This window comes from Cebidichthys violaceus, unplaced genomic scaffold (assembly GCF_023349555.1).
Source record: "Cebidichthys violaceus isolate CVI_PGR_0920_01 unplaced genomic scaffold, fCebVio1.0.p SCAF_64, whole genome shotgun sequence".
In the NCBI taxonomy this organism is placed as follows: domain Eukaryota; kingdom Metazoa; phylum Chordata; class Actinopteri; order Perciformes; family Stichaeidae; genus Cebidichthys; species Cebidichthys violaceus.
The window spans coordinates 625,001-639,797 of NW_027176861.1; the positions used below are offsets into that span (position 1 = coordinate 625,001).

The 14,797-nt window shown below is 44.5% G+C and overlaps 2 protein-coding genes across 3 annotated transcripts in view; one reads left to right on the forward strand and one right to left on the reverse strand.

Annotated features, from left to right (window-relative positions):
• Positions 1-5,442, reverse strand: part of LOC137890292 (glutamate dehydrogenase 1, mitochondrial) — a 14,756-nt gene extending 9,314 nt beyond the window's left edge. The window contains exon 1 of one of the 2 annotated variants that reach the window (XM_068734474.1): positions 4,926-5,442. In XM_068734474.1, the coding sequence (XP_068590575.1) occupies positions 4,926-5,334 (409 nt within the window). In that variant the 5' untranslated portion in view covers positions 5,335-5,442. Of the gene's footprint in view, positions 1-4,779; positions 4,788-4,925 lie in introns of those variants that run through there. The other variant, XM_068734475.1, reaches the window with a different exon arrangement.
• The window catches only part of shld2 (shieldin complex subunit 2), a 13,258-nt gene extending 715 nt beyond the window's left edge, over positions 1-12,543 (forward strand). The window contains exons 2-12 of the mRNA XM_068734422.1: positions 4,970-5,305; positions 8,002-8,172; positions 8,694-9,457; positions 9,900-10,050; positions 10,136-10,291; positions 10,407-10,601; positions 10,754-10,900; positions 11,035-11,244; positions 11,349-11,592; positions 11,859-11,974; positions 12,050-12,543. Of these exons, the coding sequence (XP_068590523.1) occupies positions 4,970-5,305; positions 8,002-8,172; positions 8,694-9,457; positions 9,900-10,050; positions 10,136-10,291; positions 10,407-10,601; positions 10,754-10,900; positions 11,035-11,244; positions 11,349-11,592; positions 11,859-11,974; positions 12,050-12,219 (2,660 nt within the window). The 3' untranslated portion in view covers positions 12,220-12,543. The remainder of the gene's footprint in view (positions 1-4,969; positions 5,306-8,001; positions 8,173-8,693; positions 9,458-9,899; positions 10,051-10,135; positions 10,292-10,406; positions 10,602-10,753; positions 10,901-11,034; positions 11,245-11,348; positions 11,593-11,858; positions 11,975-12,049) is intronic.
• Positions 12,544-14,797: the final 2,254 nt, after the last annotated feature.

Here is a 14,797-nt window from a genome sequence, read left to right on the forward strand (position 1 = left end):
TTACAGCTTCTGGCTGAGACAAACGGTTTAAAGTTTAAAGAAAACATTACTCTTCAATGCCACCAGCAGGTTTCAGCGACTCAGAGGCTTTAAAAAAAGAAAAAGAAGATGGATTCAGGAATCAGGAACGTTAAGAGACGGAACGTTAAGAGACGGAACGTTAAGAGACTGAAAGTTAAGAGACGGAACGTTAAGAGACGGAACGTTAAGAGAGGGAACGTTAAGAGACGGAACGTTAAGAGACTGAAAGTTAAGAGACGGAACGTTAAGAGACGGAACGTTAAGAGAGGGAACGTTAAGAGAGGGAACGTTAAGAAACGGAACGTTAAGAGAGGGAACGTTAAGAGACGGAACGTTAAGAGACTGAAAGTTAAGAGACGGAACGTTAAGAGACGGAACGTTAAGAGAGGGAACGTTAAGAGACGGAACGTTAAGAGACTGAAAGTTAAGAGACGGAACGTTAAGAGAGGGAACGTTAAGAGAGGGAACGTTAAGAGACGGAACGTTAAGAGAGGGAACGTTAAGAGAGGGAACGTTAAGAGAGGGAACGTTAAGAGAGGGAGCGTTAAGAGAGGGAACGTTAAGAGACGGAACGTTAAGAGAGGGAACGTTAAGAGAGGGAACGTTAAGAGATGGAACGTTAAGAGACGGAACGTTAAGAGAGGGAACGTTAAGAGACGGAACGTTAAGAGAGGGAACGTTAAGAGACGGAACGTTAAGAGAGGGAACGTTAAGAGAGGGAACGTTAAGAGACGGAACGTTAAGAGACGGAACGTTAAGAGAGGGAACGTTAAGAGACGGAACGTTAAGAGACGGAACGTTAAGAGACGGAACGTTAAGAGAGGGAGCGTTAAGAGAGGGAACGTTAAGAGAGGGAACGTTAAGAGACGGAACGTTAAGAGAGGGAACGTTAAGAGACGGAACGTTAAGAGACGGAACGTTAAGAGACGGAACGTTAAGAGAGGGAGCGTTAAGAGACGGAGCGTTAAGAGAGGGAACGTTAAGAGAGGGAACGTTAAGAGAGGGAACGTTAAGAGTCTGGTGTGTGTAAAGAGAGAAGAGAGAACAGCTTCAGTTGCTGTCAGAAAGGTGAAGAGGTGTAGATGTTGTAAACACTGATATTGATTCTTTCACTACTGCGTCTGTACTGTAGTAATACTGTGACTGTGTAGAAGTACCTCATACAACCACACTACTGTCTCTTTAAGAGCTCCACCGCTGGAACGTTAACAGCAGACAGAAAGTGGAGAGAAGCCAACACACAACGGCCTGTTCACACGCGTCTGTACACACACACACACACACACACACACACACACACACAACTGAACAAAATGGCTGCAGCTCTGAGAGACAAATAGAAGAACGAGAGAGAGAGAGAGAGAGAGAGAGAGAGAGAGAGAGAGAGAGAGAGAGAGAGAGAGAGAGAGAGAGAGGGAAGGAAGTTGTTCTCTGCTTTTATACGTTTAAGACTTTTCTTTTTGCACACGTCTTTAAACGTTGGTGGTTATTCTTCACTGAAAAAGGCACAGTCAGCAGAAAGAAGCGGAGTGAGGAAGCAGGAAGCGGAGTGAGGAAGCAGGAAGCAGAGTGAGGAGTCACGTCAGGAACAAAGAGTTCATCAGTAAACAACCACACCCACTGTTGGTCTTCTCACTGAGAACAGCACCATCACCAGACGACACGTAAAAAGTAAAAAGTACAAAGTATAAAGTACTCTCTGCTGAATAATATATACATATCTATATATTATTGATGTATTAATGTGTTCATCACTTTAAAAAGTCGCCATCATGTATTAGTTTATCAATAATCTGAACCTGTAAAGTAACTAAAGCTAGTAAACAAATGTAAAAAGTACATTTACCTCTGAGATGTAGAAGTACAGAGTAGTAGAGGATGTAAAGTACCTGTAAAATGTACTCAAGTGTAGTACTATTTAAGAGCTGTCGTCTGAAACAAAGACGTAGTAAAATACTTTTACACTTCAGAGTTAATGAACTGATTTTTATCATAATCATAATAATAAAGGGGGCGGGGTTTGCAGCATCTGACCAATCACAAACATTTTATAAATAAAGAGATAAATATGAAGTAGTTAAATAGACCACACTACATGTGTACTTCATGTACATTATGAATATGTTAATTTAAACACATTTAAACAGTCGGTTTGTGTTTAGCTCTGATTGGTCAGGAGGCGGAGCTTCTACATCAGTCCATCTCTTCTCCCCCAGGTGTTCAACATCTGTTACCACCGAGACCAGTGTGTGTGTGTGTGTGTGTGTGTGTGTGTGTGTGTGTGTGTGTGTGTGTGTGTGTGTGTGTGGTACCGCCTCACAGTAGAAAATACTACAGAGTACTATGATCATGACCATAGTACTCTATGGTCTGTAGTACCGGACCACAGTACTACAGACCATAGAGTACTATGATCATGACCATAGTACTCTATGGTCTGTAGTACCGGACCACAGTACTACAGACCATAGAGTACTATGGTAATAAGGGAAACAAACAAATATACCGATTTGTACTAAAAACACAATCGTGACCCAGTTCCTCAAGGAGGTCCTCAGACCTGGTTGTGATCAGCTTCATGTAGGACTGTGACTGAACCACAACATCTGGGTTCTGTTGGTACCTCCTCATCCACTCCACACCTGATCCAGTGTGATCAAAACCAGAGCAGCTGAGAGGACAGACCTCCAGAGACCCGGGGTTCACCAGGACCAGGGTTCGGCTGCTGGACTCTGACCTCCAGAACAAACACAGTCGGGCCTCAAACACACTGAACACACGGTGCGCTTTTAAGCCCCGCCCCCGTGCGCTGTGATTGGCTGCTGACGCCCTGATGGAACGTAGACATTTAAATAAAAAGATGTTTCTACACGCCGCCGCTCCACTTCCTGTCCACTCTACTAAAGGAGCGGCCATCTTGAAGTCATTCTGGAGCCGCAGCAGTGATCGAGGTCCCGCCCACAACCCCCCCGCCTGAGCCAATCACAAGCCGAGCACCGCCACAGCTTAAAGGACGCCAGTATTTAAACTACTACCAACAGAGTACTACAACCAGCCCTGTGCTGCAACTGTCCACAGGTCTACAGTCAGGAAGCAGAGAGGTGAACACACACACACACACACACACACACACACACACACACAGTCAAACCAACACACACACACACACACACACACACACACACAGTCAAACCAACACACACACACACACACACACACCCACACCAACACACACACACACACACACACACACACACACACACACACACACACACACACACAGTCAAACCAACACACACACACACACACACACACACACACACACAGTCAAACCAACACACACACACACACACACACACCCACACCAACACACACACACACACACACACACACACACACAGTCACACCAACACACACACCAACACACACACACACACACAAACACACACACACAGTCACACCAACACACACACACACACACAAACACACACACACTCAAACCAACACACACACACACACACACACACGACTGTCTGCATTCCTACCAGGGGAGGAAACCTCTCCACCTTAAAACACATCAAGCCTGCACGACATGAAACCACACCCACCCACCCACACACACACACACACACACACACACACACACACACACACACACACACACACACACACACACACACACACACACACACACTGATTAAAGACTCATTAATCATTTCAAACACGTCTAAACATTTGATGTTTTCAGCTTCTCAAATGTCAGAAACGAGACATTTGATGGAAGTTCGTTCTAGAAAACGTAATAATTCACGTTTTTTTAAATGTTTGATACAACCAGATTAATGGACTGAGTACAATGATCGCTATTGTTCCAATAATGTAACTTCAGTCATATACTTCTTAGATTGGTTCTAAAGAGTTTCTACATTTATTATGAAGGTTTTTGGACTAAAAAAGTTGCACTTGAACGCACCGCGAAGACGACAGCAAACGACCAACTAGCCTAGAGATAACCCTCCACACCAGCAGGGGGCGGTAGACTGGATCCATCATTCAGGAAGAGAAACCAGACGGACTGCAGCTGTATGAGGTACTTCTACATACTCAGTGTATTACTACAGTAGAAACACACACGAGTACTAGCACGGGACCAAAGCCGTGTACTGCTGTGGACGTATTTTAGACACCCAAAAGATTAAAGTCTGGGTCTGTCCACGGTGGACAGGTCTCTGCTGGAGGACCTGGGTCTGTCCACGGTGGACCGGTCTCTACTACTGTAGTAATACACCGTGTATGCAGAAGTACCACCGTCCCTTTAAAGCTTTTACTTTGGACATTTTGATTAAAACAAAAGTGTTAAACTATGAAACGAACCATTTCAATAGATTCTCATTGACTTCCACTAATCAGTCAACAGTCCATTGAAGTCAAAGTAGTGGTATTATCAGAAGTACTGGTTCTGCAGTTCTGAGAATAACGTATTATTATATATTGTACTATTGTTTTCCAACATAGGGGTCGGGCCCTCCGAAGGGTCGTACAATGATGAAATACACACATGTGTACTTGTACTTTAAATGCAACATGTTGCTGAGAAGTTTCTCTCTTTGAACGTCAGGTATTTAAAGTTAATCACCAGATTCAAAAGTACCTCAAACTTGTACAGTAGTTGTGTCCATGTACTTCCTCCATTGACTTGTACTAAAAAGTCACAATGTGGATTTAAGTGGATTTTATAAACTTATAATAAAGTCTCACCTCCCTTGCACGGGTCCGGTGCTGTTGTTGTATATTATATATTATAATATTAATATTAATAATAAAGTCTCACCTCCCTTGCACGGGTCCGGTGCTGTTGTTGTATATTATATATTATAATATTAATATTAATAATAAAGTCTCACCTCCCTTGCACGGGGTCCGGTGCTGGCTGTGCTGAGCCCGGTAGCCCTCGATCACCTCCCACTCCCCGTTGTCCTTCTTGATGGGGAAACAGAGGCTGAGCACGTGGTTACACGGTTTGATGATCCTCAGGATCCCGCGGACCCGCTTCCTCTTCTGCTCTGCGGACTCCCGGGTCCTCAGTCCCTCCACCAGCTGGTCCTCCACCATAGCGGCGCCGCGGTCGAAGAAGCCCTCCACCATGGAGAAGAAGTTGGGATCGTCCTTGTTGTCTCGATCCGCTACCTGGCTGTAGCCGCGGTACCGCAGCAGGGACGCCGGGAGAGCCGAGTCGAGGGCGGCGACGGAGCCACCGGAGCCCAGGACGGTGCCCGCTCCTCGGGTGAGTATCTCTCCGAAGTACCGGTACATTTTGTTAGCTTTTAGAGAAGTTTACCGACGTGAGAACCGGACTACACAGTCGGAGGGTATGTCGGGTAATACGAACACTTGTAGCGGCGCGAGGCGGCTCCTCCTTCTTTTCCCTCCCCGCCGCCTCTTCCTGCTGCGTGGGCGCGTGCGGCTGTGTGCGTGTGTGTGTGTGTGTTTAAACCTGAAGAACGTAAATCAACACGAGACACTTCGTTAAACTGTCAAAAACGTCACCGAGGAGGGTCGCGTATGTTAGCAGAACTTTACGTACTTTAATCCCGTTTAACCCCGTTTAAAACGGGATTAAACTGGACCGTAAGACACAGAACGTGAAGCGAATCAGACACAAAGATGAGGAAAGTGAATGTTACATCTCGGATATGTTCTTTCTTTTATTTATTTGACATGTCCCCGTAGCTTTATGGTTGTTTTAGCTAGCGGGAAGCTAGCTGGAATTAGTACACATTGAACAGCCGGTTCCAACATTCAAAATAAAAGCACATATCTATAGTTTTTGCGGAAGTGAAATATTTATACTTCATTTACAACTTTATTCATTCCAACACAAATCGACAATGTATTCAGTTAGTTTACAAACAGAAAAGGTCGTAACTACAATTTTAGCGTCATGGGAGAGTTTACACACCAATAAAGTCTAGTTATTTATTTATTATCTGTGTGTGTGTGTGTGTGTGTGTGTGTGAGAGAGAGAGAGTGGAGGTTTTAAATGTCTTTTCTAAACTTAGTCCTCGTTAAATCGTCTCACTTTGTGTCTCATTTAATAAACTCGGAGTGAGTTTTAAAAGTCAAACTTAATTCAGATACATTTGTAAAAAAACACATTTATCCTAAAAAATATCTGTAATATTTCTGAAAAAATTCTGAAATATATTATTAAAGATATATTTTTAAACACAAGTTAAATATCAGTAAAATATACAAAACATATACAGAACAAATAAAACAATATCTATAAAATATGTAAGAAATATCTTAATACTATATATATATTTATATCTTTATATATATAAGGTCATTACTTACCATTTACTATATTTCAGTGGTAAAGAGTAACTAAGTACATTTACCTAAGTACTATACTTACAGTCTTGAGATACTTGTACTTTACCTGAGTATTTCCATGTTGTGCTTTACTTAATACTTCATTCTACCACATCTCAGAGGTACATGTTGTACTTTCTACTGCTCTACTTGTATTTAGTTTAAGAATGACGAGTTATTACAGATTTATATAAAGTCGTTAAAATGAGCGATGAACACATTAATGCATCACTGATTATTATACATATCATTCATTTTGATGCAGACATCGTTGAGCTTTTACTTTAATAACACTTTGAATTGAGGGCTTTTATTGTGACGGGTTTGTTTAATCGTCAGTCCTGTGTGCAGCCTCTAGGGGCGCCAGAGGTCCAGTCTGCTTTAAGGTCACAGTTTAAACGAGGACTCGGTGATTACGGCTCAGTGTGACCGACGGCAGCAGCTGAGTCACTGACACTCTATCTGAGCGGGGGGGTGTTTGCATTTTATAATACCAATTCATCAGAAATTCATAATGATTTTTATTATATATATTTATATATATATATATATATATACACCAAATATTAATGTAACTATGTTTTCTTTAAATCATTTAAATAATAATAATAATACAATTTGAATAATCATTTTTAAAATGTTCTGCTTCACCTGAGAAATGATTCAGTTCAGATTAATAAATTCATCTTTCATGAGTTTTTACTTCAGTGTGACGCGCTGCTGGCGCCCCCTACAGGCTGCAGAGTATATATATATGTATGTATGTATGTATGTATGTATGTATGTATGTATGTATGTATGTGTATATATATATATATATATATATATATATATATATATATATATATATATATATACACACTTTAGTTCAGGTTGTTTTAGTCACAAGGACGAGACCGTGTGCTCATTAGAATGAAGAGGTTCAACCTCTGGAGAGCAGCAATGTGACAGAGACTGAAAACAGCGATAGAGCAGCAGATATCAGACCAGATGTTTTGTTGTTTGTTTTTGTTTGTTTGACTTAAATGTTGCTCAAGTCAAGTCTGACATCCTTTATTTAGTGTTTTATTTGTATGTCAAATCATTTAGATATCACGTTAACGTTACACTTCACGTCATCTGTTGACAACGAGCTCAAAGCGTTGATGAAAACAAAAGCAACTGATATAGACGGACGACTACAGACCCAGTCTGCTCGCCTCCCCCAGCATCCCGCCCTCTGATTGGTGGAGCCGCCCGGCTATTGTTCCCAGATGTTGTGCCTCCTCACTGAGACCTTTCTGCAGAGTCATCGTTGTGTAAGAAACGTCCAACGGTGAGGAACACCTTCATCTCCAGCTATTCCAGTCAGTGTGAGGTTGAGAGGAAAGACCAGGATGGAGAAGTCACACAGAATAGTGTGACCTGCTCTCAGGGTGGTTTGGTAGCCGATCGTGTTACTGATTCGGGGTTGAGACACGCGTCTGTTAAACATGGTAACGGGATCAAAGACATGGAGATCATGTGGAGCCATGAGAACAAAGAAAAGAGAATATTAATGCTCTCACGTCTCAGACATCTTTCATCTTTCAGACGTGAATGAACTTCCCTACTTTTCCTCCTCAGAAGACGTGATGTGTGAGCGGCCGAAGATCCACGTCTTCCTGGGGGCTCCTCCTCCTCTTCCTCCTTCTTCTCCTCTTCCTCCTCCTTGTTCTTCTTCTCTTCTTCCTCCTCTTAACGAATGGAGACACCTGGAGCTCACCTGGCAGAATGGACGCCTGAGGCCTGCAGCAGGTGAGGCGTTCAGGGACCCAAACGGGGTCAGTTTATTATATTATTATATTTAGTGAGAAGTGCATCGTTGTTATTCATTTTTTTAAATGTGTTTTCTGTCTCTTATATTTGTTATTTGTATTTCTGTGTGTTACAAATTGCGAATAATCAATTTATTTACATTTAATTCATTTTAGTGTTTTAGTTTTGGGTGTTTTTTCTGATTTAATTTAAATTTCCTGAACTGTTTTTATACCGAATCAATGAAATCAACCAAAAAGTCAAATGTACTGTATTTTGGGTTTTTTTGGTCGGACAAATCAAGACGTTTGTAGGAATAGTTTTACCGACGGTCAGAGCTGGTTGGTGCATTTAGTTCTCTTTAGGACGGAGCCAGGCTAGCTGTTCTCCTCTGTTTCCACTCTTTATGCTAAGCTATGCTAACTAGCTGTAGCTTCATATTTACTGTACAAACATGACAGAGTGACAATCTGTGAAAAGAGTGTGAGAGAAATAATACAAATAATGTTCTCATGTTTCAGACGAAGCTGGAAACCGTCTGTTGGAGGAACGAACAAAGACCAAAGAAGCAGATGGATCAACGTCGAGGTCACACATCCAGGACCGGGAACCAGACAGAGATCAGGACTCGTGTCATCTCAGACCTGCAGACAGGATCCCGAGGAGGGACGAAGAATCAGAGGCCGGACCGGAGGACCAGTGTTCGGCCTCAGTTCTAGAGTATCTGGACAGCTGTTTCCCTGCAGCTCAACCAGAACCAGTGAAACCAGAACCTGAACCTCCTCTGTCCGCCCAGACTCAGTTCCTCACCACCTGGACTCTGAGTCAGGCGTTAATCCTGAGAGGCAGGAGTGGAGTCCAATCAGCAACCGGCTCTGAGAAAACCCCGCCCCCTCAAACCCCGCCCAAGAACACCCAAACGCCTCCATCCGTCTCCTCCAGCACGCCGGAGCTCTTCAGCCCCGTGACCCCGTCACCGGGAGCCTCCCCCGAGCTCTCCGGCCAACGCTGCCCGACCCCGAGGGCGGAGGAAGGGGGCGTCGTGGTCGAGGTCACCGCAGACGGGGTGCTCTGCTCCCAGGAGTCCAGGACCCCCCAAGACTCTTCTTCCAAACCCCCTGATTCCAAGAAAGCTAGAACCTCAGAGAACCTCAGGGCCGAAGACACCGCCGCCACCGCCGGGCTCCGAGGTCCCACCACACTTCTGATCCGGTGTGACAGACGGGGGGTTCGGCACTCGGTTCTGGTGGCGGTGGTTCACCCCTGTCACCTGAAGGAGGTGAAGGTGAGTGGAGGTGTTACGACGTGTCTCATGAAACTAGAATTATGTTGAGATGATTTCTTACATAATATACAACGATACGATGCTAACGATGCTAACGTGCTGACGTGCTGACGTTGTGCAGGTGTAATGTTCATGTTGTGTTAGCACGCTAACATAACTAGAGTCCAGCTGAGGCTGATGAATGCGTTTAGTTCTGCAGGTATTTGGTCATAAAGCAAAGTCTTGGACACATTTCACATGCTGACCTGATGATGGCGCTATGATGGAAGAGTCAGGAGGGTTCGTCCTCTGGGGAACACGAATGTCCGGACTTGATGTCGAGTAGAACGACACAGCTAGTGTGGCTAAACATTGTGATTAAAGTAAAGGAACGCCTTCTTTAATTCGTCGGACTCCTACCAACGTTCTGGAGGTAACGCCTTTTGATTTTGTCGGACTGAAGGTGAAGTCCGGGCCGGCGGCAGGAACCTCCGTCCCTCTGGCGTCCATCGTGGTGACGGACCAATCGGGTGTCGAGATGAAGGTGGTGCTGTGGAGACGGGCGGCGTTCTGGGCGTCGACCGTCAGTCCTGGAGACGTTCTGCTCATCACAGGTACAGAAATGTAGATGCGTGATTGTATAACTCACCGCTTTAAAGCATATTGCATCGTGAAATGAGCTCCGTGACGCACATGAAGGTCGTGGTTCTTCGTCGTGGTTCTTCCCTCTCTGTGGTCTCCGATCAGGACTGCAGGTGAATGAAGACCGGTGGAGAGGAGAGACGGTGCTGCAGTCCACCTTCAGCAGCAAACTGCTCAACCTGGGACGGATCACCGCCTCCACCTCACCGCCAGGTACGACCAATCAGCAGCCTTCCTCCTCCTCCTCCTCCTGAGCTGTGGTCCAATCCTCTCTCTCTCTCTCTCTCTCTCTCTCTTTCTCTCTCTCTCTCTCTCTCTCTCTCTCTAGCTCCTCGGCACGTTAACGCCCGAGCTCTCAGCTCTCTGTGCGGCTTTCTTCGGGAGCGGCGCCCCCTGCTGGTGTCTCTGAACCTCCGCCCGCCTCAGGACCTGAGCCGCCTCCCCTACGCCACCCTGAGGTCGCTGAGAGTCAACACGCTGGTCCACGCTCTGCTGCGTGTCACGCACACACACATCAGCACAGGTGGGCGGGTCGATAACACAGCGGCATTATGGGTAACAGAACGTCCTGTTTCTCTGCTGTGTCTGGTTCCTTATTAACACATTGTGATCAAAACATCGGTTGATTTTGATGCGTTGGTTTTGATGATCTTTGATGAAATGGATGGTTGTCAGCTTGGCGGAGTGAGGCGGAGTCTTGCTTCAGGTCAGCCGTTCAGCTGCAGGCCGTTCTGACTGTGGAGCAGCCGCACGGCCAGCAGGGGGCGCTGCTGTTGTGGGGAGCCGCTGTGGACTGGCTGCCTCGCTTCAACAGAGACAGAGGTACACACACACACACACACACACACACACACACACACACACACACACACACACACACACACACACACACACACACACACACACGTACATGCGTGAAGACACTGACTCACCCCGTAATCCTCCGTATCCTTCAGCGTCTGTCTGGGAGTTTCAGTTCCTCCTCGTCAGGGAGGGTTTGACCTCGGACCTCGCCGAGCTGCATTCCACCCCCTGGAGCTCGGCCCGGCCCCTGGACCCCACCAACCGCCGGGCGCAGGACTTCCTTCGACCGCGACCCGTCCGCACAGGAAACAGCAGCAGTCTGGAGCTGGACCTCGACACGCTGCTGTCTCAGAAATACAGCGGTGAGTTTCTAGAAAAGTATAGGACCTAAACATGAACCCTGAGGTGCACCAGAGGGAAGTCAGGGCGTTCATGTGATGAGCGCTTTTGCGGTGTCCTCCACCAGGTGATGTGGAGCTCAGAGTCCAGGTCACAGCCTTCCACTTCGAGGACTCTCCGCCTTCCCAAAATGCACCTCAACCGGTCCTGGACAGCTCTACGCCGCTCGACGGTATCCTGGTGGCGCTGAATGGTGACATCACCTACACCGGCTGTGGTCGCTGCTCCGCCGAACTTGATACCGATGAAAATGGAATCTATGGTCCTTGTTACCCCTGTCTGCCCCACACCGCTGTACGCCGCTACTACAGGTACTACTACTACTAGTACTAGTACAACAGGTACTGCTACTACTACTACTACTACTACAGGTACTGCTACTACTACTACTACAGGTACTACTACTACTACTACTACTACTACTACTACAGGTACTGCTACTACTACTACTACAGGTACTACTACCGCTGGTGGGCGGGGCTACAACCCTTTGAATTATATCTTAAAATAGACAAACTCTAAAATGACGTGTGTGTGTGTGTGTGTGTGTGTGTGTGTGTGTGTGTGTGTGTTTCAGGCCAGGTGTGCTGACAGTGAGTGGGCGGGGCAGCCGTCAGGTGCTCGTTCAGGTTCCTCCGGTTCCGCTGCAGAAGATCCTCGAGGCTCCGCCTGATAAACTCAGCAGGAGCTCAGGTGGGACACAGAGGGACTTCCTGTCGATCCTAATCCAGGAGCGTAGACTTCTTTATATTTACTTCTGTCTCTCAGCTCCAGGATCAGAGCTGAAGCACATCCAGGTGGCAGCAGAGAGGATCCAGAGCTTCCTCTCCCTCCCAAGAAAATCCTTCGTCATCACCGTCCGCAGCCACTTCCTGTGCGACGAGAACAGCGTCCCCATCAGTCAGGACCTCACCCTGCTGGACCTTCAGCTGCTCTGAAGTTTCTCTGCTCTAATGTGAGCCGCTAACCGAGGACAAGGACCTTCTCATTGACTAACTACGCTAGTGTTCAACCAACTCTTGGAGCTAACGTTAGCTCAATCAGCTAACGTTAGCTCAATCAGCTAACATAAGCTCAATCAGCTAACATAAGCTCAATCAGCTAACATAAGCTCAATCAGCTAACATAAGCTCAATCAGCTAACTTTAGCTCAGTCAGCTAGTTAGCTAGCCCGGGTTAGTCACACGTCTCTCTACCCTTGTTTCCTGTCTCCTTCTATATTAACTGTACAATAAAACAAAATACCACAAAATAAACTATGAGACGCTGCTGTTGTCTATTTCTTTTTTAACGATTAAATATCCTTCAAATATGTTCAGAACCACTTCTTTCATAGTTTTTGAAGTACCTGAAGAAAACACACACACACACACACACACACACACACACACACACACACACACACACACACACACTCTGTCACTGCTTTATGTGTGATCAGTAGAACAAACACATTTCAAACATCAGAAATAAATTGTTTTGTTGTTTAAGAACGTCTTCTGAGAACGACACATTTGAAACATATGTTTATACATAATGTCTAAAAATATCAAGTAGGAATATTTACCTGTTGTCTATTTCTGTCTAAATTCAAAGACACAGTTCTCCAAACGTCACTGAGGATTTTGAATATATATATATATATATTATATATATATTATAATATATATTTTATAATATATATATGACAGGAGTGGCAAAAGTGATTAAGGGGGCGGGGCTTAACAAACAGTCAATTGTCAGTAAACCAAATCCTTTTGTTCTTTCAGAAGATATTTAAACTAGATTTGGTTCTTAATGAAGCTGACATATTTAATGAGCGGTGTGAACCATCACAATGTTTACAGACACTGTATGAAGGTTTTATAATGTCTAACAACTCATTAATTTATAGCGTTACTCTGTAACATACAGTAGATTACACTAGAAACATGTCTGTGTCGTATTCATAAAACAGGTGATCATCTGCAAACAAACTCGTATTCAAATTAATATTACACAAATAAGTTTACGTCATAACTCGGACAGTTTAAACTGCACACGTGCACAAAGGACAGCATCAAACCACCACAGGAAGCAGAAGCATCATGAAACAGAGGAAGGAAAGGAAAGGAGGAAGCTTTGAGGGGAGATGTGCAGGAAGGAACAGCAGAGATGAGACCCTGGGCTGACCAGGAGAACATGGAGAACATGGAAGAGGTAAAGGTTCCACAGTGGACCAGAGGAAACAATAGAAGAGTTATTGTCAGAAATATGAACAATAACATTTAGATATAATATATATATTCTGTAGAAGAACTCAACAAGTGTTATCAAGTAATATGTGAGTATCTCAGACCCGTTTTTATGTTTATATTTACTACTACACATCCTGATCCATTCATTGTTTGTCAGCCAACAATAAAGAAGAAGAAGAAGAAGAAGAAGAAGAAGAAGAAGAAGAAGAAGAAGAAGAAGAAGAAGAAGAAGAAGAAGAACACGTTGTTCTGCTCTTCATCACACATTTAGTCACCTGGTTCCCAAACGCGCATTCCATCTCGTTGCGCGCGCTCCTGCTTTGGCGTGACGTGCCGGTCCTTTGTTTGTTTGTCTCAGTGTAACGACGTGCACGTAAGAATGCGCATCCACGTGATGTCCTTCATTAACTCGTTGTTGCTCCACGTGCTGGATGTTCATCAGAGAAACAGAACTGACGTGAAACAGTTCAGCCGGACACTCCTCGCGATGTCTCTTCCGGGTTGATCATCACGTGACAGAACACACCTCCTACCTGTATGCGTCCACATGACCCAGAGCAGTGTCAACAACAACAACATAAAGTGATGTTCAAATCACATCTGTAACATTCTTATTTACTCATCACAGTTGTATTAATATGAAATCACTCCGTTTTAAGGACATAAACTCTTTATTATACATCACCACAGTTAAAAACACGCTCATTGATCCACTTATAGATTAATATTACATTTCCTAAAAACACAGTGTCACTCATAACAGTTTTATGCATTACTTCACTTCTTTTATCAAAGTAAATCACAGTTAATATATCCGACGTGAACAAATCCAGTAATCAATCCAAACACATGCAGAGTTAAGCTGATTGTAGTTACATACGTTAAGGAATAGTTCAACATTCTATAAGAAATTAAAACCGTTTGTGTACAAACAAACCAGATATGACTTGTTTATTACAGTGACCTTTACAGGTGTTGGTTTGTTTGATTTTAAACTCTGGACAGAGTCTTTATGCTAAGCTAAGCTAACCATAATCTCCATATGAAGTAATCTGGACTAGAGGTTTGTGACGTAAGCGCTCTGGTTTCTGATTATTGACCAATCACGTTGGTTGAGCGCAGGTCACCAGTCTGTGTGGAGAACAGAGGAATGAACCTGAACCATCGATCGTCTGATGATCCAGCTTTTTAAAACTTCATTAATTAGACGTGGTCTCTGAACTATACGACTCCCAGAGATAACCTCCGTTGTATTTATGTGTGAGGCTAAATAATCAGA